This window comes from Corvus hawaiiensis, chromosome 2 (assembly GCF_020740725.1).
Source record: "Corvus hawaiiensis isolate bCorHaw1 chromosome 2, bCorHaw1.pri.cur, whole genome shotgun sequence".
Lineage (NCBI taxonomy): Eukaryota > Metazoa > Chordata > Aves > Passeriformes > Corvidae > Corvus > Corvus hawaiiensis.
Window position 1 is genome coordinate 25,849,693 of NC_063214.1, and position 26,783 is coordinate 25,876,475.

The 26,783-nt window shown below is 43.4% G+C and overlaps 1 protein-coding gene across 2 annotated transcripts; it reads left to right on the top strand.

Annotated features, from left to right (window-relative positions):
- The first annotated feature begins 24 nt into the window (after positions 1-24).
- On the top strand, positions 25-26,759 carry B4GALT4 (beta-1,4-galactosyltransferase 4). 2 transcript variants are annotated; one of them, XM_048293931.1, is made up of 8 exons: positions 25-176; positions 1,564-1,633; positions 11,758-12,238; positions 13,784-14,016; positions 18,175-18,362; positions 23,070-23,192; positions 25,576-25,680; positions 26,121-26,759. In XM_048293931.1, exons 3-8 carry the CDS (start codon positions 11,971-11,973, stop codon positions 26,260-26,262), a joined length of 1,059 nt encoding a protein of 352 aa, XP_048149888.1. In that variant the 5' UTR covers positions 25-176; positions 1,564-1,633; positions 11,758-11,970; the 3' UTR covers positions 26,263-26,759. The 2 variants fall into 2 exon arrangements, with proteins under 2 accessions (XP_048149888.1, XP_048149889.1); XM_048293932.1 differs by lacking the exon at positions 1,564-1,633.
- Positions 26,760-26,783: the final 24 nt, after the last annotated feature.

Here is a 26,783-nt window from a genome sequence, read left to right on the forward strand (position 1 = left end):
GGCGCGGCGCCAGGGCGCCTGCGCAAGCGGGTGGGCGGCGGGCCGGGGGCGCGCCGGGAGTGTGGCCGCGTCCCTGTGGCCCTGGGAGCGTGTCCCTGTCCGTGCGGCAGCGGGAACCACGCCGGGAGCGGGGCCGAGCCCCTGCAGCGCCGGGAACGGTGGGAGGCGCGGGCCCCGTAAGTACGAGCTCCGTGTGCAGAGCGGGGGAGCGCGGCGAGGAGCTGCCCGTCCTGAGGGCGAGCGGGTAGGGCTGCGGCGGGAGGGTGTGGGAATGAGCGCTGAGGGTAACGAGAGCCCGGCCGGTGTTTCGGTTTGGAATCGTTAGCGGCGGGGCCAGGGGGGCTGGTTTAATTCCACCTCCTCGGACTTGGAGCATCTGGTACGTGGCCGAAACTGGGTCGTCTTGTGCAGCTCAGGAGTTCCAGGGAGTCCCTGTGCGTGCGGGGAACCCCTCATGGACATCGCAGGCAGGACTTGAGGCTGTGATCGTGCGAGTAATGGTATGGGACATAATGTCATCACAGCATAGCTTTACTGAAATAATTTGCAATAGTTACATATTTAAAAATTACGTACCAGGTGGAAGTACGTATTGTACCGGGCTCGGGGATTGGAAGTCAGGAGGACGCCTGCAATGCACTGGTTTTTGCACTTTAACTACAGCTTTGAATGGGTTTATGTTAATACAGTACCGGGTGTTTTTTTTCACCATTTCACACATGGAAACCGGAGCACAGGCAAGTTATGCTGTTCACTAAAATTTTCTTACTGACAGGACATAAATTTTTTCAGTCACTACTCCAGGTGTTATTTTGGAGGAGCCAGAATAGTGATCAGAGGGCTTGTAAGGAGACTTGCACAGGTTCATGGAAACTGCCATTTGACAGAAACACCCCAGAGGATGATGGAAATGTGTGTGCAGGTGTTGAGGGGAAGCAGAAGTGGGGCTACTAGCAAGAATATTCAAGGTTTTACTTCTGAATCATAATATAAATGCTTTTAAAGTAGAGCTCTGATAAGATTTGAATCCTTCCAGACTTAAGATTTTCATAACACTCGAGGAGTAATAGTCAAAAAGAATATGTATATTCAGTTTCCTACTAATGCTTGCTTGTCTCAAAGAGTTAACAATGAATATCTCATGTGGATTTGACAATTTTTCTACCCCTTCATTTAACAGCTGTGGAAGTTCCCAAGGGACAGCTGAGGCAGTTTACAAGACAGTTTTCAACAGAGAGGTTTAGAGAAACAGAAGGTGAAAGTTTGATGTCTTTGAGATAGCTACCATTAAAAAAACCCAAAGAAATAAACTTTGGGATCAGTTCACATTCTTCAACTTAAATATTTACACTTTTTGTCAATAAAGTTGGTAGCTGTGTGAGATGCTCTTTCTCTAAATATCTTTTTTCTTTGCCAGCTCAGTGATGATTCTGTAGGTCTTCTGTTGTTAATTACAAATACTCTGATTAAATTTAGAATACTTAAAAGTGCAAGTTCAGGGTATTGTATTGTTCTCTCTCACTGTTCAACTTGGATAATGTTTCATGAACCTTTCTTTAACAGTGTGAAGTATCACCTTTCATCCAGGATGCTGCTACTGTGAATGAGTTTTTGTGATAAACACTTCCCTTAGGTATGATTGATCTTGTTTTTGATTTATGTGGGTATTTCCTTGTCATTTTTGTAAAAGCTGTGTTTCATTTTCACAAATACTTTTCAGTTAGAAGTAAGACATTTGCTACTTCAACTTTGGAAAACTTGGCTTTTTGTTTTTCTCCTTGGTTTGAGTTGGCATGTCCTTCTCTTTTAAATAATATGTAGTAAAAAATAGGAGTTGACGGGTGTTTGCTGGCTTTCTATAATATGATCTTAAGTCTAAGTTACCTGTATGAGTTTGGTGAACTTGGGTTTTGTTAGTTTGAAGGAGGTCTGTCTGGAGATTCTGTAGCCTGGTCTACTGATGCAAGAATTTGGTTAAAAGCTGTTGGTTTTGGGTTTTTTTTTGTGCAAATAAGTAGTTCAAAAGTCACCCAGCAGGTCTGCAACTGGGATAGCTGGTTTTTTTTTTGCTTCAGAGACTGGAGGTTTTGCCCTGCATATAAATAGGACCTTGAAAATATGGTAAAACAATGGGAGAGAGCTTCCATCACGTTTTTCTTTATGGTTTTCAACATCTTTAGCTTTATAAGTATTTTGTCTTCTGTTTGAAGTGCTTTGGCATGCCTACAAGTAACATGCCTTAGAGCTGCAATTGGGTCATCTTGGTGTCCTGAGAGCAACAGCTGGGTAATATTTATTTGTCAGGCAGTGAACTGTGGGATAAAGTTATCATGCATTCTAATTCAGATAATCCTTTTAAACAGATATAATGATGATTGTAAATGTATGCAGTTAAAAGTAAGAGCAATGTTTTTGGATCTGGTGTTAGTGGGACATCATCAGCACTAATCTTGTGTTTCCCCTCAGTCTTCAGTTCTGTAGTTGGCTTCTGAACTCTTGCAGCTAATTTTATTCAGTGAGATGGGAAGGGGTAAGGCCTGCACAGTAATGGGAAGTGAAAGGTTGGAAAGGAGCCACTTATCCCTGCTCTGCTTCTGAGTTAAGTGTCATCCCTCTTGACCTTCTCTCTTCTTCCTGGAAAGAGAGAGAGGTCTTGGTGCTTGTGTGCGGAGGGTTGTAGAGACAGGAGCTCTTTAGCCCTGAGAGGGTCGGAGAGGAGGAGCCCACATCGCCATCTCCTTTAATTCTCCAGACTCTCAAGCAGGATCTGGTTAGGTGGGGGAAAGAAATTAGTAACTGAATGTAAGAGTGATATGCTATCTCCCTCTGCCTGAAATTTTGCTGAGCTACTTGTCCAAAAGGTTTAATAATATCCTGAGTCTCGGGAGTATATTTTTCAAATTGCTTCTGCAAGCATTTGATTAAAATTTCGTGTTGCAATGTTGTACTAGTTTTGAATTCCAAAATGTTGTTCTAGGCCATATCACTTCCAAAGGGTTTGAGTTAGAGCTCTTAAATTGTATGTTTGAAAGTTTTCTGCTGCATAAAAATCCATTTGCCAATTGGTTGAAAACTGGCATATGTATAAAACACATAAATTGTGTTTTAATGTGGAAAAAGTCCTGTACATTTAGTAGCTTAACAAAGTCATGCCATCTGCGCAGCTTTTTGATGTCTTTGCAGTAGGCCCTGACAATTTGTAATCCTTACGGGAATAAGACTGCAAAAATAATAAAAAAGTAAATCTGTTCATGCCTAAGGAAGCTTTAGCTGGAATGTCTTTGGTGCAGTTCTCATGCTGAAGTACCTTTATGAGAAACAAATAATGGGATTCTGTTCTCAGTTAAGCTTTCATAATACATGTTCAACTCTATTAGTTTTCATTTTTTTTACAACTTTGTTCATAGGTACTTGTAAACTGAAAATTATAAATGTATTAAATCTATACTACTTCTGTATTGCTTTATTTATCTGTGGTTGACACTTTGATTTAAAAAACTGTATTGTGAAGCTGAAATAAGAATACACTATATTGTAATATAGTGGTTTTCTCAGATGTTATTTTATTGTGCAGGAGAGAATTGAGTGAGGAATTCGACCAGGAATGTGTTGACATGTTTTTATAAAGTATCAAGGCCTGTGACATCTGTCATCTATACTGACTGATGCCACTCCAGCAAGGCAGCAGCTGCCAGAAAAAGATAGGGTATTGCTGAGTTGAGTCGTGACCTGAGCATTCCATTACACACGAGGTTCCTGTGTTCTCAGAAATCTCTTTTATCATGTGGTTTTTCAGGGTATTCCACTCATCTTGGATGGGAAGATGTTTTTGAAAAGTGCTGTATTTCCTTAAAAAATGTTTCTGTGGTAAGCATTAGGGAGTGATGGGCTGTGCCAGAACTGTTTGCTGTATCCCTCACTCCGTCACTTCGGCTGGGCTCAGGCTGACAGTGCTGCGTCTTACAGTGAAGTCAGTGGCTCAGCTGTAGCTGTGTAACAAGAGGGGCCATTCATAAATGTGTTTCTTGGCCTAGAGATGTTAGATGGCATTTCCTAGAGTAGCATCAGAATTCACTGTGCCTCAGGAAAGTGGAAACTGTACTGCAGTGTTGTAGTAACACCCGCTCATTTGCTATGGCTGGACGTACAGGCTGCAGAGAACTCTCTCAGCTGAGTGTACAGTAGTTGGCCCTATGTTGTAACAGGAGGAGATGCCTTGAGGGAAGCTGCAGCCTGTGGCATCCTGGCCTGGATCAGCAATAGTGTGCCCAGCAGGATTAGGGCAGTGATTGTGCCCCTGTGTTCGGCACTGGTGAGGCCACACCTTGAATCCTGTGTTGGTTTCTGAGCCCCTCACTAGAAGAAAGACATTGAGGTGAGTGCTAGTTTGGCCAAATTTAGACATATATCGTCTGAGAGAAGGCAGGTTACAAACCACCCCTCCCCCACCAGGTTTGGGAAAAAAGAAACTTTTTCCTCGAAGGGAAGTGAAAGAAATAAAAACTATTTATTTAACAAACACACAGGAAAAGGATAATACTGCTAAATAATAAAATCTCTCGCTGTGAGGAAAAGCCTGGGAAAATGTTGGAGTCTTCCCTTTGGTCTCCCTCTTCCTCGGAGCTGGGACTTGGCCCAGGGCCAGGCCCTCTGTGCTTGGTGGAAAGTCCTCCCAATGTGTTCTGATATTGAAGCAGTCCAGCAGAAAAAGGAAAAAAATCCAAAATTCCTGGAAAAACAAAGTTCAACTCTCTGGAGAAAAAAAATCCCGAAAAATGGCTGAACAAGCAAGCAGGGTGCTTTTCCTGCTCTCACACTCCCAGCAGCAGAAGGAAGAAAAAATGCGGAGAGCGAGAGTGTGTTGTCTGTCTGTGTCCTTGAAAAGCACTGCTTTGAGAAGTTTGCTCGGTTTTCGCTCTCTCCGCTCAGTTTAAAAGCATAGAAAGGCATAAAACTAACTTCTGGGCATAGAGCAGCCATAGGGAATACTACATCAAGTCACCCCAAGACAAAGTGCTTAAGCAAGTCCAGACAAGGGCAGCAGAGCTGGTGAAAGGTCTGGAGCACAAGTCCTATGGGGAGCAGCTGAGGGAGCTGGGGCTGTTTAGCCTGGAGAAAAGGAGACTCAGGAGAGATCTTACCTCTCTTTACAACTACCTGAAAGGGTCGGTCTCTTCTCCCAAGTAATGAGCAACAGGACACGAGGAAACAACCTCAAAGTTGCACCAGGGGAGGTTTAGATTGGATACTGGGAAACATTTCTTTATAGAAAGGGTTGTCAAGTCTTGGAGCAAGCTGCCCTGGAAAGTGATTGAGTCACTGTTCCTGGAAGTATTTAAAAGACTTGTAGATGAGGTGCTTAGGAGCATGGTTTAGTGGTGGGCTTAGCAGTGCTGGGTTAATGGTTGGACTCAACGATCATAGAGGTCTTTTCTAACCTAAATGATTCTACAATTCTATGACCTGCATTCCTTGTCCCCCTGCACTGTTGTGGATTGGAAAGTAGAGGAGGTGGGAATGAATAAATGAAGTTGAGCCTGGGAAGAAGGGAGTAGAGGTGAATTGTACTTTTTGTCTCTCACCATCCCACTCAGTTTTCAATTGACAATAAATTACTTTTCCCCAAGTTGTCTCTGCCTTGTCAGTTGATAAGTGACCTCTGAATATTTACCTCCCCCTCTTCTGTTCAGGAGCGGTAAAGTGAGAGAGTGGCTGGATGAGTGCCTAGCAGCTGGAAAATCAGGAACATATGTTCAAAGGACAATGGACTTCACACATACCAGTGCTTAGGGACTGCTGCATTTGTCTAGTGCATTCCCTGTGGAGAGAGTTGTTCAGCTTATTGATCATAAACCAGAGCAGGCTGGAACATGGGAATAGCACTCCTTGTTTGGGGTAATATTGAGTGGAATAACAATGGTGTCCCTGTTAGGGATAGGTGAGATAATGAGACACACCTATTTTCTTCTCTGTCCTGCACGTCCGAGTTAAAAATGTATGGAAAGTGCTCTTTCAGTGCTTTTCTGCTGTGATATTCTCTTTGTATGAAATGGATTTATTGTATTTACCTACCAAGCCTTTCCTCATTTACGTTGTTGCAATCGCTGCTTCTGTGATGCCCACGCTCCTGGAGACAGTAAGCTGTGTAAGCTAAAATATCCAGGCTATTGCCCTGGTTTCAGCTGGGATAGGGTTAATTTCCTTCCTAGTAGCTAGTAGAGTGGTGTGGTTTTCATTTAGTATGAAAATAACATTGATAACACACTTAGTAGTGCTTACCCCAAGTCATGGACTTCCCAGTTTCCCAGTGAAAAGGCTGAAGTGGCACAAGAGGTTGTGAGGGGGAACGGCCAGAACATCTGACCCAAAATGGCCAAAGGAATATTCCATACCAGAGGGCATCATGCTCAGTGGGAAGGCTGGCCAGGGGCAGCTGCTCAGGGTCTGGCTGGGCACTGGTGAGCAATTGCGTCATGTCTGTTCTATATTCTAATTATCATTATTGTCACAGTTATTCTAATTATTGTTTTCTTCCTTTTCTGTCCTATTAAGCTGTTTTTATCTCAGCCTGGGAGTTTTATCATTATTACTTTTCTGATTCTCTCCCCCATCCCACTGTTGGTGGGGAGTTGAGGGAGTGGCTGTGTGGTGTTGAGTTGCCAGCTGGGGTTAAACCATGTCAGTTGTTTCCTGGTGTGTTACGTATTCTTTTATCTTTTTTTTTAGTTTGTAATTCAGGGAGTTGGAGCTGCCAGTACTTTTGTTCCTTTATATTGAGTATCAAGCAGTTATCAAGTAATAAATAGTAAGAAAAAGAGTGTGGAGCCAGCACATCTGTGTATCTCTTTGTATTCTTGACATACTGGAATATTTTAGCTGGTAGTGGCTGTTACTGTAATCAGGCCCCACAAATGCACCTTGGTCTGTTTGTTTTTAACTCATACATTTCCTCTTTAAAATTGCCTGGTTCCAGGCAGTTTGTAGAATGTTACCAGTCGTTGCCTGGAAATATCTGTTATCATTCTCCTAAAATAACCATTCCCAGTCAACTGAAAGCTGAACTACTGTTTTTCTGCTGGTTGTCATATCAGGTTTTCTGACATTTTTCAGTGGGAAGTGTAGACAAAGGATTACAGAAGATTGCTAGAAGTACTGCTTGTTTCCTAATTCAGCCAGCTCCATGTTTTCATGAGAGCTTGTGCTGGTGTAGAGAAATGATAGTTTGGGGACTGGACCAGAGAGAAAGATGAGATGGTGACTAGTTGAGACCCAGACTGGTCTGGCTTTGTGACTGACCAGTTGAAACATGTGGTAGTACTAAAGGCTCTTTCCGCACTACTGAGTATCTGAAAGGAGTCTTGATAATAGATAAGACCTTTCTGGCACAGAGGAGGTGGCACTCACTGGGGAAGCCTTGAAATACCTACCTGCTGGGGAATGCATGTGTTGCACAAAGAGTTCAAACAGGTTTGAGTTACAAGAGATTATCACTCCTCCTGAGGCTGTACCTATACTTTCTCTCCCATCCCTTACAACAATTCACCATACCCATATACCCTGTCTGCTCAGTTCTTATCTTTTCTGTATCTTTAGGTAATATCTGTATACCATCTGGAAGCACAAGAAAATCCCACACCTTAGCAGACAGGTGTGCTCATAAATTCCTCTGATGTAGATGCAGTTCTACTGAAGGAAGTGTGTTTGTCAGCACACACACACACACACACACACACACACACACATATATATACACACACATACACAGAGCAGCTCAGGAGGAGGGTTAGGGAAGTTGGCAGGAAAACTGTACCGGAGCTGAGCTAGCACTGACATTGCAGTACTGCATCCCTGGTAGCCTGAGGGAGCCCCAGATGGGTGAGATGACAAAGTGACACCTCTGTTTCCATCCAGCTGATCCTCTGAGGTTGCTAGAGGAGTTTTACAGGTCAGAGTGGTAGGAAAAGCACCAGTGAGGGACAACCTTGTAGTAGAAAGTTGTCTTTCATGAAAAAGGTCAGTGAGCCAGGCTGTTTGCATGAAGTAGATGCTTTGGTCCATGGTGGGACTGTCATCAATGGGTGTGTCCAGGTGATAACAGACAGGAGTGTGGTGGGAGCATCGGGACTTCTCCACAGATGTGGACAAGAGGGTGGTGGGCAGCTTGATGAATGACATCTCTAATGTTTAAAATCTCCAAATGGAGCAGGTGCCAAAAGGGCACTGATAGAAATTGTGGTTTGCTTTTAGGAGCAAAGGCTTGAGCCTTTGTTTCTAATGGAAGGGTTTGTTGTGGAAATTATTTCTGAGCAGTATTGCTTCTGTCCTGGCATGCCTGAGTGCCTCTGTGCTGGTTCTGCTGTGCTAGGAGGAAAGGAGGGAGGCTGGCTGCCATCTGGGGCTGGTTCATGAGCTGAGGGAGGGGCATGTGGGACAGCACCAGAGCGCCTCTTTGGCCTGAGGAAAAGTGGGATGTGTTGGCTCTTTTTTTTTCTTTCTCCTTTAAAATTTTTTTTTCTCCCATCCTGTGATTTGAGCTGATTCTTTCCTGCAGCCTGTGACAGGTAACAGAGGTCTCTTTATGGTGTGGGGTTTCCTGGATGAAAAGTGTCTGCTGCTTGTGAAGTGCTCTCCGTAGTTCTTGGAGCGAGTGTTCGACAAGAAGGAGAGTGATGGCAGCAGCAGTGAATGGTTTAATGTGCTTTCTTCATTTGGCTTGAAATTCTGAGAAGTGGAAAGGGAGTTTGTTTGAGGATTGGATTTATTTTGTTTGTTGTTTTTCTTTTGAAATAGCACAATTTCTCGGTGCAGTTGGTGGGTTTTAAATAGGAAGAGGTAACAGGATTGTTAAAGCGTTGCATAAAAGAGGTGTTAAAAGCTACTGGCCTAGCGCCCTACTAAGAAACAAATCTGTTGAAAAGAAGGAAGTGTCTGTGAAAGGAGCAGGTACAGACTCTTGTAAAACTTGAAGACTTGGACTGTCCTGCATAGAAAAGCTGATGCTGTACAGTGATCTTTCTATCTTGACAGATGTGAACAATTTTAGTTCCTTCTTGGTGGATTTCATGAAGAAGGCTGTTACACTTCTGATACACATGGAGCTAACCCATTGCTGCTTTTGATTTTGGCCTAGATAAATTAATAAATTGTCTGCATAGTACAGAGCTGATTAAATGCAGTCCCAAGGAACTTTTTCATGCTTTATTTCCTGCTTGAACTTATTACAGTTTTTAGAATTAGGTTGAAGTGAATGCTCATTGCTGCTGAACCTGTTCTGCTACCTTTGGAATATGTGCATGAGCTTTAGGAGCTTGCAAGGGTTTCTGGAAAATCCTGCGTGGGAAATCTGTCCTTACTCGACTGTGTGAAACAGGCAGAGTCAGAAAGTTGGTTTGTGTAAATTAAAACTTAATTTTCCTTTCATCAGATGAATTATTGCCCTTCTGCATGAGTGTTGTGATGAGCTGAAGGTGACTAATGGTTGTGATCGTGCGTGCATATTTATGCTGCTCGGTTGAAGTGCTCAAGTGTATTTTAAGAGAGAGCAGCATTCTGTTGCTGCCACAGAACCCAGTGGAGATGTGAGTTTAGTTATTATGGGAAATTATTCACACTGACAGTAGTATAGTGTGAATATTTGTCAGAGACAAGTAACGTGAACTTTTAGTAGCAACTACTTATAGAATCTTGCAAAGCTGACAAAGGAAATTCACATGTGTGAGATTTGGAACAGGAGTGGAGGAGAGTAGAAATAGGGTTGGTGCAGTAAGCTCATAGTTTATGTCCATAATTTTAGCATCCTAGTACCTTAGCAATTTTACACCTGCATGCTCTTCCTGATATTTTAACAAAAACAACAAAATATTTCAGAAGCTGCTTCTGACTAATACTGCTGACTGCCTCCTGATGTTTCTTTATGTCTTTTCCAATGGATAGTTAATTTAAAATTTTATTTATGGAAAAAATAATTTCTTTTGAGGGACGGACCATTTGCACTAATGTGAGTACCAGTGGTAAGCAACTGTTTTAACTCCTTTTAAAGATTGTAGTCCACTTCTGGGAAAGTGGGAAGCTGTGAATATAATAAACACCTTTTGATAGTCATTCGTTGCATGTTAAATTCAGTATCTTAACTTTTATGTTGTCCTTTTCAGCCCAGGTTTATCTGGGGCACACTTGGATTGGGTGATGGAGAAGGAAATTCCCTCCTTGTGCATGCACTTGGTGCACTGGGACTTTTGTGGTTTTTTGGAGAAAATTACACCCCTTGGGGGAAGTGCTTCGCCTCATGAATGCTGCATAGTAGCTTAGAGGCCATGAAAGGCAGCAATTGAGATTATTCCATAGAAACTTGCAGGTAGAGTTTAGATAAGCAGATTCTAAGGTCTTTGATTTAATAATTACAGGCTAATATTACCCATGGGGTCCACACTGCTTTCAGATGATTCATAGAGCTCATCACTGATTTCCTGTATGCAACTATTGCAGGGTATAAACCAATGGGGGAGGATGGACATTTTCTCTTTTATTTGAGTCCCTCTACTTCCTTAGAGCAACACTGTGTGTTGCATGTGAATGGGGAGAGCAAGTTGGTTATTCCTTGAACTGTCTGCTAGCAGGGACAGCAGCTGGTCATTCCCAGTGAACCCTGAGAAGCTTGGGAGTTCATCTTGTTAGTCCTGGGTCAGGCTCCCACATCCCACAAATTCTCCAAAAGACACCTGGCCTAAACTAGTGGAAATGTGGACTTACTCTATTCCTTGTGCCTGTGATACCTCTCCAGGGTCTCATGTACTTTGGAGGCTGGTATAAAATAACCTTTTCCATGTTTTTGTGTTTCTTCTCTTTGATCTAGCCTGTTTTATGTGCATTGTCTTTAATCACTGCCTTTGCTTCACTTAGCCTCAGTCCTTGTTCTTCTCAGAGGCAGCAGTTTTCTTGTGTGTTTTCTATATCAAAGTTCTCTTTTATTGAAGTTTCATTCTTTCTCTGCTATGAGATGATAATAACAGCGAAAAGAACTAGAGTGGTAACTATATGATGATGGCAGTAAAAGCCTGTATGAAAATGGAGCTCTTGAAAGAGGGCAGGAAGTGGAACAAAGGATTGGCTCCTCACAGACCTAACACTTTTGAAAAACTGAACCTTTCCCTTAAAAAGCAGGAAGATTTTCCTCCTTCAACTGCGTGTGAGAGGGGAATACTGGACAAAGACCCATAAGGTGGTGCTGACAGGTAGCAGATAAAGAATAATGATTTCTGATACCGGTCAGGTTTCACGCTGCATTGTGCAGCGCAACATAGCATCGGTAATACTGTCTTTCAGAAGAAAACAGTTTATTTCTGCAAAGATTCAGGTGGTTTTCATTTTGGTGGGGCTTTACTCATAGCCAGCAGAATCTCTTGCTTTGCAGCTGTTGTTAATTTTGGTAGGAATGGAAGTAGTAAAACCTGTGTATTGCCAAGTACTGTACACAGACATAACACTGGGTAGTGGTTGCACTTTCTGATCTGAAAAAAAAAAAAAAAAAAAGGTTGAGAGAAAAGAACAAAACAGGAAAGTGGTTTACATAAAATCATGCAGCTGGTTTGTGGCTGAGCTAGGACCAAAGCTCAGTGTCTTGGTTTCTGACCAATTGTTCGTATTTGCTGTTCCTTTTGTGTATTGTCATAACCTGTTTTCATGAAGTCTGTGAAGGTGTAGTAGTGGAGGTGGCAGAAACTAATTCTCTCCTTCCTTTTTTCTTTTTTTGTGGTCCAGGTTAAAGTCATGTTTTGTGACATTTGAAGAGCAAACAATACTATGGCTCCATGAATTTCAAAACTGCAGGAAGTGTGGCAGCCCTCCCTACCTCCAACTTTCCTTCCCTACTGTGACGTTCTTATTGGGAACTGTGGTTTCATCCCCACTGGATATGCAGTGACCTGCCTTGGCATCAGAGCAGAGGAAGCAGTTTGTGAATCAGGGAAAGCCATGGCCTTGGGCTTGAATGTTTATCACCTCTTCTATAAGTTCAAAGTGTTGGTGCTTGTCACTTCGCTTTTGATGGTGCTATGGACCACATTCAGTTACTTAGTGGACACCAGACAGGAAATTCCTAAAGCTAAGAGCATGGTGGAATTTTTCAGGAAGGTAACTAGCCTGGAGCACAGTCAAAAGGAAGAGAAGATCAAATCCACTGCAGACATTCCCATGGTGAAGTCATTTCAGGGTCCCTGCCCAGCTGTGTCCCCATACCTGCGTAAGTGATGGTGTTTTCCTCTCCTCTCTGACAAGTTAATCTGCTGTAGTGCTGCTGACTTGGATTTCTTCCTAGCCGTTTACCAGCTGGACACCTTTCCTGTGAGACCAGTACAACCAGTTGCAGGAAGCACTCCAGGGTGGGAAGTGTCGTGTGGCACGGAGTGCCTGTGCTGGGTCTGGCTGGGAGAGCAGCTGGTGCTGCGCTCTGCATTTGTGGGTAAAACAGCTTTGGTGACACACCGGTAACTCGGCTACTCTGAACGGCATTTGCACTCTCCTGAGGCTTTGTCTCTGTCTGTTTTGGCCCCCTAAAATCCAGTGGGGTGGGCAGGAGGCTGGGAGTGGGCACAGCCCAGACTGCTGACCCCAGCTGACTGCAGGGGTATTCCATACCCTGTGACTGTGCCATTTATCATGCTCAGCAGTAAAAGCTCGAGGAAAGGAGGAAGGAGGGATGTTCATGGTGGCAGCATTTGTCTTCCCAACAACTGCTGAATGTGCTGAAGCCCTGCTTCCCTCGATGTGGCCAGACACCTGCCTGCCAGTGGGGCTTAATGAAAGAATTTTTCTTTTTCCCTTGCTTATGTGTGCATCTTCTGCTTTTTTTTTTTTTAATTAAACTATTTTTGTCTCAACCACAAGTGTTTTCACCTTTCCTCAGGTTTTTGCCTTTTCATTATTAAATATACTTTTCTGTCTCTGTGTTGACAATTGAAGGACTTCACAACTCTGTTGGAGTTAGCATTAATTATGATGAAGGTTCAAATGGGTGACTGTTTTCTTGGTTTGGGCATTTTTATTATTCTTTTTTCTTGGCTTGGTACTGCTAGCAGCACCAGGCTCCTGCTTTGCAGTATCATGTCATTATCTTCTTTCTCTTCCTTATTGTGAACCTGATTAGGGATTTGTTTGGGAAGGTGGATTCTTCCTTTTTCCCTGATGTAAACCAAAAAGCTTCTGTCTCCCTGCACACCCTCACTCCAACCCCAAGGTGTATTTGCTTAATTAAATGCAGCATGGCTGTATTGTACTTTTTCATGGGCCTGCTGAGTCCACAGGAGCTGGCATGATAGCTCAGTGGGAGATAAGAGATGAAAATTTCATTTGGCTACAGAAAACCTTGCTATGTTTTATCTTACAAATTGATAACCTTAAGCCTGTCATGCTTTTTTTGTGCTTTAGGTAGTGATGACTTCTTACAGCCACAGTCCTATGTCTCTTTCCACTTTCTTCTCCTGCGCTTTGCCTGGCAGTCATTTTTGCCCAGTCCTTCTGCAGTAGCTTAGAACTTCTCTTGAGTTTTTTTAAAATATTTTTTATTGCCACTACTTCATAATCAATTTAAGTGACTACATGCTTGACACCCTCTCTTTCCAGTGCCTGTGTAATATCCTTGTAGTACTACTTTTCTCTTGGAAGGGTAAGGAAACCAATTGGGGCTTGAACTTGGGTTTCTTACACTGGTTACAGAGTGCCTCATTAAGTGACTGGACCAGCCACAATCTGAAATGACTCAGGAAAGCTTCTTGTGCTTCTCCTACAGGAGGTGCCAGCAAACTCTCCTTCAAACCATCTGTTACACTGGAAGAAGTGCAAAAGGAGAACCCTCAGGTAGCCAAGGGCCGGTACCACCCTGTGGAGTGCTCAGCCCTGCAGCATGTGGCCATCCTTATCCCTCACCGCAACCGAGAGAAGCATCTGCTGTACCTCCTGCAGCATCTCCACCCCTTCCTGCAAAGGCAGCAGCTGGATTATGGCATCTACGTCATTCACCAGGTGAGGCAGCTGTGCAGAGCTGTTTGGGTGAGGGTGATGGCTGTGCCCTGCAGCCTGAGGAGAGGCTTCTGCTGCCTCTGCTGTCTGACATCCATCCTCCAAACCTGCTTTGAGCAGTTCTGCTTGCTGAGGGGTGCAGCAGTGCCTGCAGCCACTGCTGGTGGCACTACTGGATCTCAGGGCTGGGGAGTGTTGGCAGTGTCTTTAACTGGTGTTCATTTCCCAGTCTAAGTAACTTAGTGTTCCTGAGTTAGCATTCAAGGTAAGCATCTTTTGCACTGCTAATGCAACTCACTTCTCTTGCAGTATCCACACATGTAACTAGGCTGGCCTGTTCTGTCGTCACATTTGGAGTCATTTGGATAGAAGGCCTCAGTTTGTCTCTAGTCCCTCTCTCCCATCAGGCTCTTGTGCTTAGTAAGTTGTGTGTATAATGTGGTTTTATGTTTGCTTTCTCAAACTAAACAGCTGCTGCTTGTAGTTGTTTTATTTGCTCATCAAGTGTGGTGGGAAGTAGTCGTCATGGAAGAGCACTTGGTTCCTGAAAGTTTTATTAATTTCTTTATTTGTATTTTTCCTACCAATGGTGTTTCAGTGGCTAAAACTTAAGCAGACCTGTGCCACATTGTCTTTCATCAAGGTGCTTATGTTCTACTTGCATGTGCGAATAGCATTATATATTGCTCTTTCGTAATATGTTGTCTTTTTCTTGATCTTCTGTTATGTTTGTTTTCTTTCACTGTCATTTACTTACGTGTTCTGCTTTGGCTCCAAACAGACATTTCAGACAGCAGAAGAAAAAGGTGATAAATTAATACAGTTTCTCTTCCCTCCTGATTAAAGAGCCTAGAGTCAATTAATCAGTATGAGGCAGCGCTTTCTAGGTGAAAGCTTACACTCTTACACTTTTGCTCAGCTGAATGTCTCAGCAGAACTGCAATAAAAGTCATGGCATCATATATTTACTTGGAATGAACTGCTCTTCCATTGTTTAGAGTCATCATGTGGCCTGTAGAGTGGTAAAACTGAGGGCTTTCTTTTTTCTGCATTACTACGTATTATAATCATTCATCTACTGGCTCATTCTAGCAGGAAGTGGTGGTTAGGAATAAATTATTGGGAGAATGGGCATATCTTTTTAATTTCTTGAAATATGTGCAGTGGAGAACTGCTGTTTTCATGTTAGCAAAAAGTAATACAGAAGTATGGAAGTTTTGTCTGATGAGAGCAGTGTAGGAGCCTGGGTGGGTGGCTCCGTCGGGACGGATGGAGACGGGAGATCTCTATAGGCAGATCTTGGAACATGCGGTTTATTGCAAAGGGCGTGGGTACAGGGGCACTGCTTAGAGCTGCCAGACTCAGCTCGGAGCAGGCCCAGGAGAGCAAGAGAGTAAGCGGGTAAGTAAAGAGAGAGAGAGAGAGAGAGGAATGAGAGTGAAGAAGTAGTGAGAGAGAGTGTAGTAAGAGTAAGAGTGGAATAAGAGTGTCTGAAGTCCTGGTTACAATACAATAAATCATCTTCTGTGCTGAATATTCTAATTGTCACTAACCAATCTAATACAAGATACAAATCCTATAGCATTTACATACAGCTGTCACTAACCAATCTAATACAAGATACAAATCCTATAGCATTTACATACAGCCTATAAGAGTTCTTATATTACCATAGAGTGTTACATCTTAACTTCTAAAAACTACCTTTGGACCCCTTCTGCTGAGCTAGTAGGGTCTGCTCTGACCCTTGGACCTGCCTGCAAGCAGAGGGTATTGTTCAATCAAGAGGGGATTACTTCAGTCGGCCATACCATTGTTTTCCAGTTGTTCAGTAACTAAGACCTGGTATTTCAAAAGTGGCTTTCATTTCGATGTTGCCTGTAGTTTTCATATTCCCAAAATCTTTTGTCAGGCAATCATATTTATAAGGCTTTCCTGTTTCATCTTCCCCAACAGAGCAGCAATGTCAAACCTGAACTTATTCTGTCAGAGATTGTGCTTGGAAGATTGGAAGCTTTCACATAGCTTTTCCATGCAGATAGGCATGCCCAAAGCCTGGAAAGTGGGTCTAACAAAACTCTTCTGGGGCAAATCCATTTTTACTCTCAATTTGTGATGTCATTAGTTGTTTTAAGTCTCTTCTGAGGAAAGACAAACAGGAACTTAACTGTTGAAATAGAGTCTGTTTTGGAGGTAGATTAAATGGGCCTTTTGTATTTTTTTCTGTGAGCCTCTGAAGGCCTTACTCCAGATTTCTTCTTTTTGGGCTACTTTTAACATCTCTAAAGTCATGCTTCTTTAAATGTATGCATACATGAATGCTGTACTTGGAACAGTGTGAGTTTGTAATCCCTAAAGGGCGAGTAATTTCTTGCCCAAGTAAATTTTGTCTTGTGGTTAGTGTTCTTCTTCCATAGAAACAAAGGGAGACAATTCTGTCCTTGATAAAAGACGAGTAAGTTCTGCTATTTGTTCAGTGTGTGGTCTGACATGGAAAACTGCCCTTCCTGGAAAGCACTGTCAGCTGGCATTTGGGTGCTGTGGTGGCTTTCGTGATAGGAAAACAGAATTTCAGCAGATGGAAGATGCTGCTCCTGAACTAAGCTGGGTTTGATACTCAATAGAAGTGATGGTCTCCAAATGTGTCTGACACCTGATTTGTTCTGTTCACTCAATAACCTATGTTTTCATCCTCAGGAGGAGATATCTCATGGGTATTTTTATATACAGGACATTTTAAGAAGAACAAACAAACAAAAATCCAAAACACATGAAAGCCCCCCCATTCAGAAATTTGACACCCTGATTTTGGGTGAATTGTATCTAAATTTTCTAATGGAAAATTAATCTCCAGAGAATGAATGCAATTGATTATCCATCTCTTAACTTCTCAGAATGGGCACTGTATTGTATTTTTCAGACTGCAGGTATGGAGTTATAAATCCCATCAATCATCTTTGTGCAGGAGCAGATGGTTGTTTTAGTGATGGTGAACAAATTCTGCTTTAGAGGAAAGTGTTACTTTTTAGCACAATAAAACATGTTTTGTATACAACAGCTTTTCCCTGCAGCTCACTTTCTCTTAGCCTGGGGAGGCCAGCTTCTTTCTCATTTTCCATGGAGCCACTTTCTGTCCAGGCACCTTCTAGAAAATATCCTAGAATTCCAAGCAGTTTCTCTTGAAATTTTTTTATTATTATTCTTTCAAGTATATCAGGTTCCTTGTTCTGGAAAATGACTGTCCTGTCCATTTCTGGGAGGGCAAGGTTTGGTCCTCTGGTTCCAGGTGGGAACTGGAGGCAGATCCTCACTTTGTCCTCAAGAGCAGAAAGATAAGCACATGTATGGCTCCAAAGTGACATGATAAGCTTATGAAACTGCCAGGCATGTGTGGATATACCTATACCTCAGCAGTGAAAAATTAGATTTTTGAAAAGCAGCTACTAACTAACTTATAGCAAAAGCAAACGATGAAGACTAGTAAAAAGAAGGTGAAGCTCTGTGCTAGGAGCAGGCCCCATGCAACAGCATAATCAGGTTATAGGTAGGAGGTAAAAATGAGGAGACCTGCTTTTCGCTTCCCACTCTGCCATCTGTGTGTGAGCTGAGGAAATACAGGGAACTCTTTCAGCATCGCTGTCCTTGAGGCTGAGGGAACAAGCATAAATCGTTTGTGGCAAGGGCTCTGACAACTAGAGATTAATTAGCATGGGATTAACATGGGGATTTGGTTTTGCTTTTTTAAAAAGAACTTCCATAAGCCTTACTGACACAGTTGTATGGAACACATTTTTAGGCTATACTGGTACCTCTCTGTTGTGGAGCCTGATGGTAACTCCAGGACTGGGGGCAGAAGGGCAGTTAAGTCACATGATGGAGCACTCACAGGTGGGGTACCCAGCTATCCACAGGCTTTCCTGGCCCTGGCTGTGTGTGTTCATGATGAATAGAGGCTGGAGAAACACTTTGCACCTTTGGTCACTTCGATGCTGTGCCCAGTGTTACAGGGCACTCTTTGTGCAGTCACTGCTGCCGAGGTGCTGGAAAAGCCACACGGATGTGGTTGCAAACCAAGCGATCGGAACAAATGCCCAGGAGCAGCTCTGGTTCAAAAGCTGTGGCACCTTCTTCAGAGTTGTTTTTTTCCATTCTCTTCCACAGGCTGGCAACACCAAATTTAATCGAGCTAAACTGCTGAATGTAGGATACCTAGAGGCCCTAAAAGAAGCAAGCTGGGACTGTTTCATTTTCCATGATGTGGATCTGGTGCCAGAAAATGACTTTAACATTTACATGTGTGACACACAACCAAAGCACCTTGTAGTTGGCAGGAACAATACTGGATACAGGTAGGAAACCAGCAATATGGAAAGAATACCAGCGGGGAAATGCCATGTTACTGATAATGTTCCTCTTCTGTTGGAGCTGTATGCTGTTATCTACCCTTCCTTCTGACACCAGGTTTCTGGTGGTAACACTTCACCTCTCTGGAGTACAGGACTGGACAGACACCTCTGAAGTCACCCCTGTGGTTTCCTGTACAAATGATCATTGTTATTATTCTGGTTTCTGGGGTTGAATTAAGGGGTGTTTCAAGAGGAAAGCAATGTGCCAGAGGTTGTGCAGAGACCTTCTGTCAAAGCTAGATACACATTTACAGTTTCCTGATCCTGTGGTTTGAGGGTGGGACTTTACTGTAACAGAACTTGCCACTTACTTCTGCTGTTGAAGAGGTAATGCCTGATATTGAGAGCTCAGGTGTGGGAATTTGCCAAGGGATAGGTCTGTCCTTTAATTATTTGATTGAACAGTGTATAACACAAGATAATTCTGATTTTTAAATGAGTCCCCTAAGTGCTCATGTGATCTAAATAGTTTGAAGTGAAAAGTCAGGTTCAGTCTACCTCAGAGAGGAAAGGCTCTTGAACTTGGTGAATTTAATGACTAGAAGTGTTTACACTTGTTTCTTTCAAGATTCACTTCATGTCATGTCACTCTAAATATTGATTAGAAGTGGGCTTTGCAAAAGCTAATCTCAAAGTACTTTGAAGTAAAGCTCTGCTTTGCTTCTGCATTTCCTTTGTTAAGTATATGAGAAAGAGGTGGGATGTGCCAATACTTACACAGAATAATACTCACTTTCCAGTCATTTAGTGAAAACTGGAACAAGTACATACATACAAGGCTTTTGGAGCACTTGCAGAGCCTTGCAGAGTATTCCACTGGAATACTGGTGGCTTGAATTTGAGTAGTACTTTTTCTGTGTCACTGCCTGTGTTTACGCATCCATGAAGTGGGGATAATAATGCTCTGCTTCCAAGGCATGTCTGAAGGAATTCAGATTCTGAGCTCAAGAATGATACTTGAACTGAGCTGATACCACAGGTTGAAATCTCGGTTGGCTGACTTCAGTGTTTTGCTGCAGCTGGGGTGAGCATACTGAGACATGTTGCTCAGATGAGGTAGAGAAAACGGAACTGTTCTGTATTAACACAAAATGTCCTGCACAGGAATGTGGGTTGGTTTGTGTTTTGTGGGAATTTTTTTGTTTTAGTTTTAGGGTGTTTCTGGGGGAAGTGGGTTTTTTTTTGTTTGTCTGTTTTTTGGTTTTGGGTTTTTCTTTAGTTTCCTGGTGTTGCATGGGGGGAATTATTTTTCTTCCAGGGGGCTATATTCTATTGTGATGCAGTGTGCAGTAATCTTAGCACCCGTATTTCTTTGGAGATCCAGTGCCTTATCTTTAGCTACATAACTACAGCTCAGTTTTAGATTCTTTTAGACAAGATTTATATATTAAAGCTTTGAAGATAAGATTGGGAAAACTCTTTTATTTTAATAAAGGTTTTTCCTTGAGACCAGCACAACATCTTTTCCTCCTGACCGTTCCTATTGTACGTATTCTTCAGTCAGTTTTAAAAATTCCAAAGGAGCTGATGTTCCCTTGTCCTCAGGGAAGGGTGGTTACAAAGGTTGTTACAGTGATGCATGTTTGCAGGTGATGTCAGCTGGGAGCAAGTTATGCTTGGGCCCTGCCAGTTCTGCGCTGCCTGAGAAGGGTTGAAAGCACTGTCCTGGTTACAGGATCACAGAATGGATGGGGTTGGAAGGGACCTCTGGGGATCATCCAGTCTGCCACCCCTGCCAAGGCAGGGTCTCCTAGAGCAGGTGACACAGGAACTTGTCCAGGTGGATTTTGAATATCTCCAGAGAGGGAGAGTCCACGACCTCCCTAGGCAGCCTGTGCCACTGCTCTGCCACCCTCCATGGAAAAAAGTTCTTTCTCATGTTGAAGTGGAACTTTTTGTGTTTTAGTTTATGGCCATTGCTCTTCATCCTGTCACTGGAAACCACTCAAGTGTCTGGCACCATCCTCTTGGCACCACCTTTGAGATATTTATTTGCATTGATGAAATCCCCTCTCAGTCTTCTCCAGACTAAACAGGACCAGCTCCCGCGGGCTCTTCTCGTAAGAGATGCTCCAGACGCCTCATGATCTTTGTGGCCTCTGCTGGACCCTCTCCTGCGGGTCCTTGTCTTTCTTGACCTGTGGAGACCAGAACTGAACACAGCACTCCAGATGTGGCCTCTCTAGGGTTGAGTAGAGGGGGAGAATCCCCCCTTGACCTGCTGGCCCCACTCTTCCCAATGCACCTCAGCTGTGGTTCCTTTGGTGTCTGCCTCTCCAGTGGTGTAGGAGAATTATGGGGTGAATAAGCAAGCAGTGGGGTGTGTGTATGGATGTGTGCATGGGCAGTCAGTTCCCAAACTGTCAGGCTGCTGGAATGGGATGTGATCCTGTTGGTGAGTGACCTGAAAGCACAGCTGGGTAGGGCTCTGCCCTGCTGTTCCTGTTTATGGAACCTTCTTGCTGTCCGTTCCATCTGTTTACTGCGTTCCTCTGGAGTATCTGTAGCAGAAGTCTCAAGGCAGTAATGTGTAATTAAAACTTGATGGAACCTCCTCTACCTTGTGGCTTGTCTCTTCCAGGAGAGGAGATAAAGGGGAGAGAAAAATCTGTTCACAAGTCAGGCCTGACCAACCTGATTAGCCTTCTCTGATTTGACTAGTGTGGATGAGGGTGTAGTAGTGGATAATGTTTATCTTAGGAAGGCTTTCAACACTGTCTCCCATAATGGTCCCACTGACAAAGTGATGAAATATGGACTAATAAGAGGACACTGAGATGGGCTAAAACTGTCAGAACTGCTGGGCTCAAAGGGTTCTGAATAGCAGAGCAAAGTCCAGCTGGAGGCCAGTCACTAGTGGTTTACACCGGGGTTTGATACTGGGGCTGGTACTAGTTAGTATCTTCATCAGTAGCCTGGAAGGTTGCAGATTGCATCCTCAGCAGGTTTTCAGAGGACAGAAATCTCACAGGGTTGGTTTATGTAGCATGGCCTTTGTCAGGCTGGAGAATGTGGGCAGCAGGAATCCGAACAAAGAAGTTCATCAAAGGGAAATGCAGGGTCCTGGGCCTGGAGAGAAGTAACTCTGTGCACCAGTAGCTGCTGGAGGCTAACTTTCTGGAAAGCAGCTTTACAGGAAAGGATCTGGGCCAGCAAGGTGCCCTTGTGACAAAGGCCACTGGCACCTTTGGGCTGCATTAGTGGGGGAGTTATCAGCAGGTTGAGGGAGGTGATTATTCCTTTCTACTCAGCACCATGGAAATGATACCTGGAGTGCTGTGTCCACTTCTGGCACACACAGGAGCAAGTCCAAAGGAGAGCCTGAGATGATGATGAAGGGATTGCAGCATCTGACATGTGAGGGAGGCTGACAGTGCTGGGACTGTTTAGCAGAGAGAAGGCAGAGGGGGATCTTGGAAATGTGTATACATACCTGATGGACGGGAGTAGAGACTGTGGAGCCAGACCCTTCTCAGTGAAAGGCAAGAGGTAATGGGCACAAGCTGAAATACAGGAAATTCCATTTAAACATATGAAAAAGCTTTCTTACTGTGAAGGTGGTCAAATACTGGAACAGGTTGCCCAGAGAGGTTGTGGAGTCTCCGTCCTTGGAGATGCTCAGAATCTGACTGAACATGTTCCTCAGCAAGTTGCTCTAGCAGACCCTGCTCTGAGCAGAGAGGTTGGATTGCATGATTTCCAGGGGCCCCTTTGACCTTCACAATTCCTCTGTGATGCTGTGACTGGAACAAAAATCAGCCAGGAAAGAGTCTTGAGGGAGTTTGTGTTGGGGGTCTTGTGTTGTTTTTTTTTTCCTCCTCTGGTGTTTTTAAAATATATTCATGGTAAACCAGAAATAATAATAAGCATTGTCTGGCATGTCAAATGCCATAATGAGTACTTTCTAGCCCTGGAAATTTGTTCATCTGTTTAGATTCATATACGTGTACAAATCAAAATGCAATCTGCAGCCATGTGCCCATCACCTCTGAATGGGCAGGGGCAAGGTAGTAGAGGCTGTGTTGTAATGTTACCTTAAGGGCCAAGACAGAGGAGGGCATCATAAAAAACAATTAGCAGAATGGCCTAAGATAAATAAAGATGGTATGCAAACACCTTTTTAAAGTAGATAAATTTTTCAGGATGAGGAAGGTAAAAGTTAGAAATTAATCTCTAGAGCTGAGCTCCATTACATTGGGTTACTAAGTAACTTGCACTGTACCTTACCTTGGAATTGTTACTGCAATATCCAGTAGCACATGTCCCCTTGCTGTGAGCTGATTTCATTCCAAGTTCTTCAGATTCAGCTCTAAGATAATCAATGGCTTGCTGTTGTTATTGCAAAGCTTCTACCACATTAGTGCATAGCTTTGTTGCTTTTCTATACATCAGAGTCCCTGAAGGGAAATACCTCTTTGGCTGGCAAGGGGAATTGTGTAAAGAGAGAGAAGCTTCTCTCAGTTGGATAAGTAACTTTTTCTGGCCTAAAGCAAATCATCATCTCTTTGTGAAAGGAGGAAGAGAACAGGACCAGCTTTTAAGGATTTGTGCACCCTTAATTCTGTCAAAGACATGTCTAGATCTGGAGTGATATTTTCATTGTTGATGGAATTTGACTTAATTCTTCGTTCTCTCTTCTTGTACCTCTAGGTTACGGTACCGGGGCTATTTTGGAGGTGTAACTGCTCTTACAAGAGATCAGTTTTCCAAAGTGAATGGATTCTCTAACAGCTACTGGGGTTGGGGTGGAGAAGATGATGACCTTCGAATCAGGTAAACAATGAGGAATTAGTTAAAAAAAATTTTAAAAATTGGCGCAACTTCACACCAAGCCTCCAAGAGCACAACACTACAGGGGCCTTCATTCAAACCAGTATTGAACAGTATTGCAGTAGAGATGTGAAGTGCAAGATGCACTTCTGTGAGCAGTTCCCTCTTTGCAAGGGTTAGCTGTGTCTGATGCCTAGTCCTCTTCCTCACAGTTGGTTGGTTGTGGGTTATTTGGTTGGTTTGGTTCGATTTTGTCTCAGACACACAGCATTTGTATTCTTGCTTGGAAATTGCTTATAATTGAAGTCTGGAGTGTGGTTTGCCAGAGACACACAAATGTATTGAGTTCCAGTACTTTGCAAGAGTGTGGGAGTGTTTTGGTGGGACTGGGTGTTCTGCATTCATTGACTACTGGATTTACTCCAAGTAGGGCTTAGTTTGTATTTGTGTGGTGTTGATTATAGTGAAGATAGCAAATAACTTGAATTTTAGAAAAGCTACATATATATGCATATGCCCTTTGCTCTTGTGAAAACTTATTTTGCAGCTGTGCCTGTCAAAGTAGGAGAAACCTGTTGGCTGGAGAGGTTTAGTGGGACAAAGAAGTCAGCAAAACTTTTTTGTTGATCTTTTGCCATTTGCCTAGGAAGGAACCTCTAATCCTGCATTGCTATTAGTAAATGGAGAAAAAAACCACAAGCAAACAACAGATAAGAACCCACAACTCTGCAAGCTCTGCTGGCAGAGCCTATCAGTTTGGCTTATCATTTTTAGTTGCTATCCTTTCCAGTTGCTTTAATATGCAAACAAACATTTTGGGGACAAAAAATTTATATCCCTGGTGATGTTATGTAAATATACAGGGGATCAAGTGTGTTGAAAGTTAGGAACTTGCAAATGAAAGTGTTTCTCGGTGTCAGTCCAGCGGATTGCTCAGCTGTATCTCAAGAAATCTAAAAGGTCTGCTGGAGGCATGGATTTCTGTCCCTTCTTAACCACAACTATTTCTTCCTTCTTAATTCTGCTTAGACACACCAAATTCTCTGTGACCTCCTGGGAGTTGGCTTTTATAGTGTAGGGAGTGGCTTGGTGCCTTCTTATTCCCTGGCTTCCCAGGGTGATAGTTCTTTCAGATGTTCTGATGGGCAGCAGAGAAGCAGCAGGGACAGCAGGATTTACTGAGAGTCTCTATGATGTTTTCAGGGGGTTGGAAACAAAAGTGATGCTTGTGTATGGCACTTTGTAACTTTGCAGCTGTTGAGGTCTTGGTCGGGAAACCAAGTCATGAGCCAGTGTGTGCTCTGTAACTGGACCTGGCTTGTGCCCTTCCTCTCGGCTGGGCCTTGGGCTGGGCTGGGCTGGTGACCGAGTTTGCAGGGGTAGGTAAGGGCAAGCTTGTTGTCTGGTGGGTTGTTGTGTGGAGAGATCCTTGGAGCCTTCCCGAGGGAAGTCAGCAGATGGCAGCATCCCTTCGGTGCCCTCAAAATTCGGGGCTGGGGACTCTCAGATTCTACTGTTCTGCTTCTGGAACAAACGTGATGGTCTCTTCTGGGCCCCCTCCTAAGGCGTGTATCACAAAGAGATACTTCAGATCATTTGTTGTAGATGTTTGATAATCTACTGCTACAAAGTCATGGAAATCTGTAAGGGCTCAGTTTTTTCAAATCTTGGTTTCCTGTTTTTCTTTCAGCTGATGAGTGACTAGCAAAGAGGTGAACTATTCCTTAATTCCCTTGTCATACAGTTTCTTTCTTTCTGCTGTCAGAGCAAAGCTGTGCTCCACAGATAGGTGTAAGGTCAAAAGCTCCAACTGCCTGATGTCAGACGCTTAAATCCGTGCATAGGGCTCTCCACTTCTGGCATTGTTCTCAGAGAAATTTTCTTCATGTGAACAAATAAAAGTTTTTCAACTGTCTGCCAGCTATTAAAAAAGAAAACAAGCTTTAAAAAAATTTTTTCTCTTTTTTTAAAGTGGAGAACTATCAAGTATAGGGGTTTTATTGCAGGGGTTGAGATGAACTTGTCGCAGAACATATGGAGACTTGCTGCAGGGCAGTATAGAGTAGTCCAGTCCATACTGATACAAATGTACTCTGTTGTATAATGTGTGCTTTAAGCTCTACATCTTTGCTATAGTAGCTGCCTGCTTCTGTTCAAAAGAAAGGTGTATCTGCCACCCGCCCCCAGACCTCCAGAAATGCAATTCTGAGCATCATTTCTCTGGTAAAATGGGTTGTGGAATAGATGCAGATGAGCTTTTACAACTCTCTATATTTGCTTCCACAGCATCTACAAGAGATGAAGTCTCCAGTTGTTGGGTTTTTATCATTAAGAGCTGGTTTATAGGTGTTGTCTTCCTCACAACACTTCTGACTGCTTCTTGCAGGGTTGAGATGCAGAAGATGAAAGTGGTGAGGCCGCCTGCTGATGTGGCCAGGTACACGATGATCTTCCACAACCGTGACCACGGTAACGAGGAGAATCGAGAGAGGTGGGTCAAGAACAGGTTTCTGCCTTGTCTTGGTCTGTGGCTGAGCCAGGCACCTGGGAACCAAGTTCTTTGCTCTAGGCCAAACAGGCTTTTTGTGTGGTACCCAGAGGCTCTGGGGGACACCCCTGTGACAACACTGTTCACAGCTGGTAGCTGCTTTCTGTACATGAGATCTTCCTAGAACTGACTGGTGGTGTTCCCTAGAAACTTCCAAAATTACAGTTACATAGGTATGGTTTGAGCATATCATTTCAGAGATTGCTCCAAAGGATTTTTCTCCCCATATGTGCTTGTGCTGAAGACAGGGGAAACAGGACTTTGCATTCCCAGTAGATAGAAAATTGCAGTAGCTTTGCTTCCAAATTTATTTCTATTGGGAAAGAGCTCAAAACTCCACTCCTGTGCATATCAGTGAAGATTTTTCTCCTCTTTGTCCTCAGGATGAAGCTGCTCCGTCAGGTCTCTAGAACATGGAAGACAGACGGGCTGAATTCCTGTTCCTACAAACTGCTCTCAGTGGAACACAACCCGCTGTACATCAACATCACGGTGGATTTCAGGGTGCAGCCCAAGGTCTCATAGGGGCCAGCACCTCCCAGGTTACAGGAAATGGCAACAGATCTCCTTTGTGGCTGCTGTTAGAGCAGATGACTTCCAGCACCTGCTTGGAAGAGTCCTTCAGTAGCACAGGAAAAAGTAAAGTGTTCCTTCACAGCATCTCATTGAGTGGTTGAGAGTTTCCTTTTGTGAGGACTGGAGTTAGAGACTGACCCAAGGGACAGGTCCTTGTGTTCTTCTATGCACTTTTTGCTGGGACATTGGAAAAAGTGTCCTTGTTTGGGCTGGTCCAGTGGAAGCACTTGAACCAAGTCCCTGAAAAAAAAATTTGGTTTGCAACTATTTCTAAACTTATTTGTGGTTTCATTAAAAGCACAGTAATTCTTCAAGAATTACAAACTTGATGAGAAAAGTTAATTTTTTCTAGCCTAAGGAAAAACTGCTTATGTGTGAGGGAAGGGCAGTAATGGTAATGGGTAAGGGGGTGTTACAAATCTCTCAATAAAATGCAGTTCACTGAACTCCAGAGTGTCTTGTCCTTCACA

Bases quoted from the DNA above. Each gene is read 5' to 3' on its own strand.
- B4GALT4 (XM_048293931.1), top strand. From the start codon at position 11,971: ATGGCCTTGGGCTTGAATGTTTATCACCTCTTCTATAAGTTCAAAGTG. The intron at 12,239-13,783 runs GTAAGTGATGGT...CTTCTCCTACAG, and splicing joins AGCTGTGTCCCCATACCTGC to GAGGTGCCAGCAAACTCTCC. The intron at 18,363-23,069 runs GTAGGAAACCAG...TTGTACCTCTAG, and splicing joins AGGAACAATACTGGATACAG to GTTACGGTACCGGGGCTATT.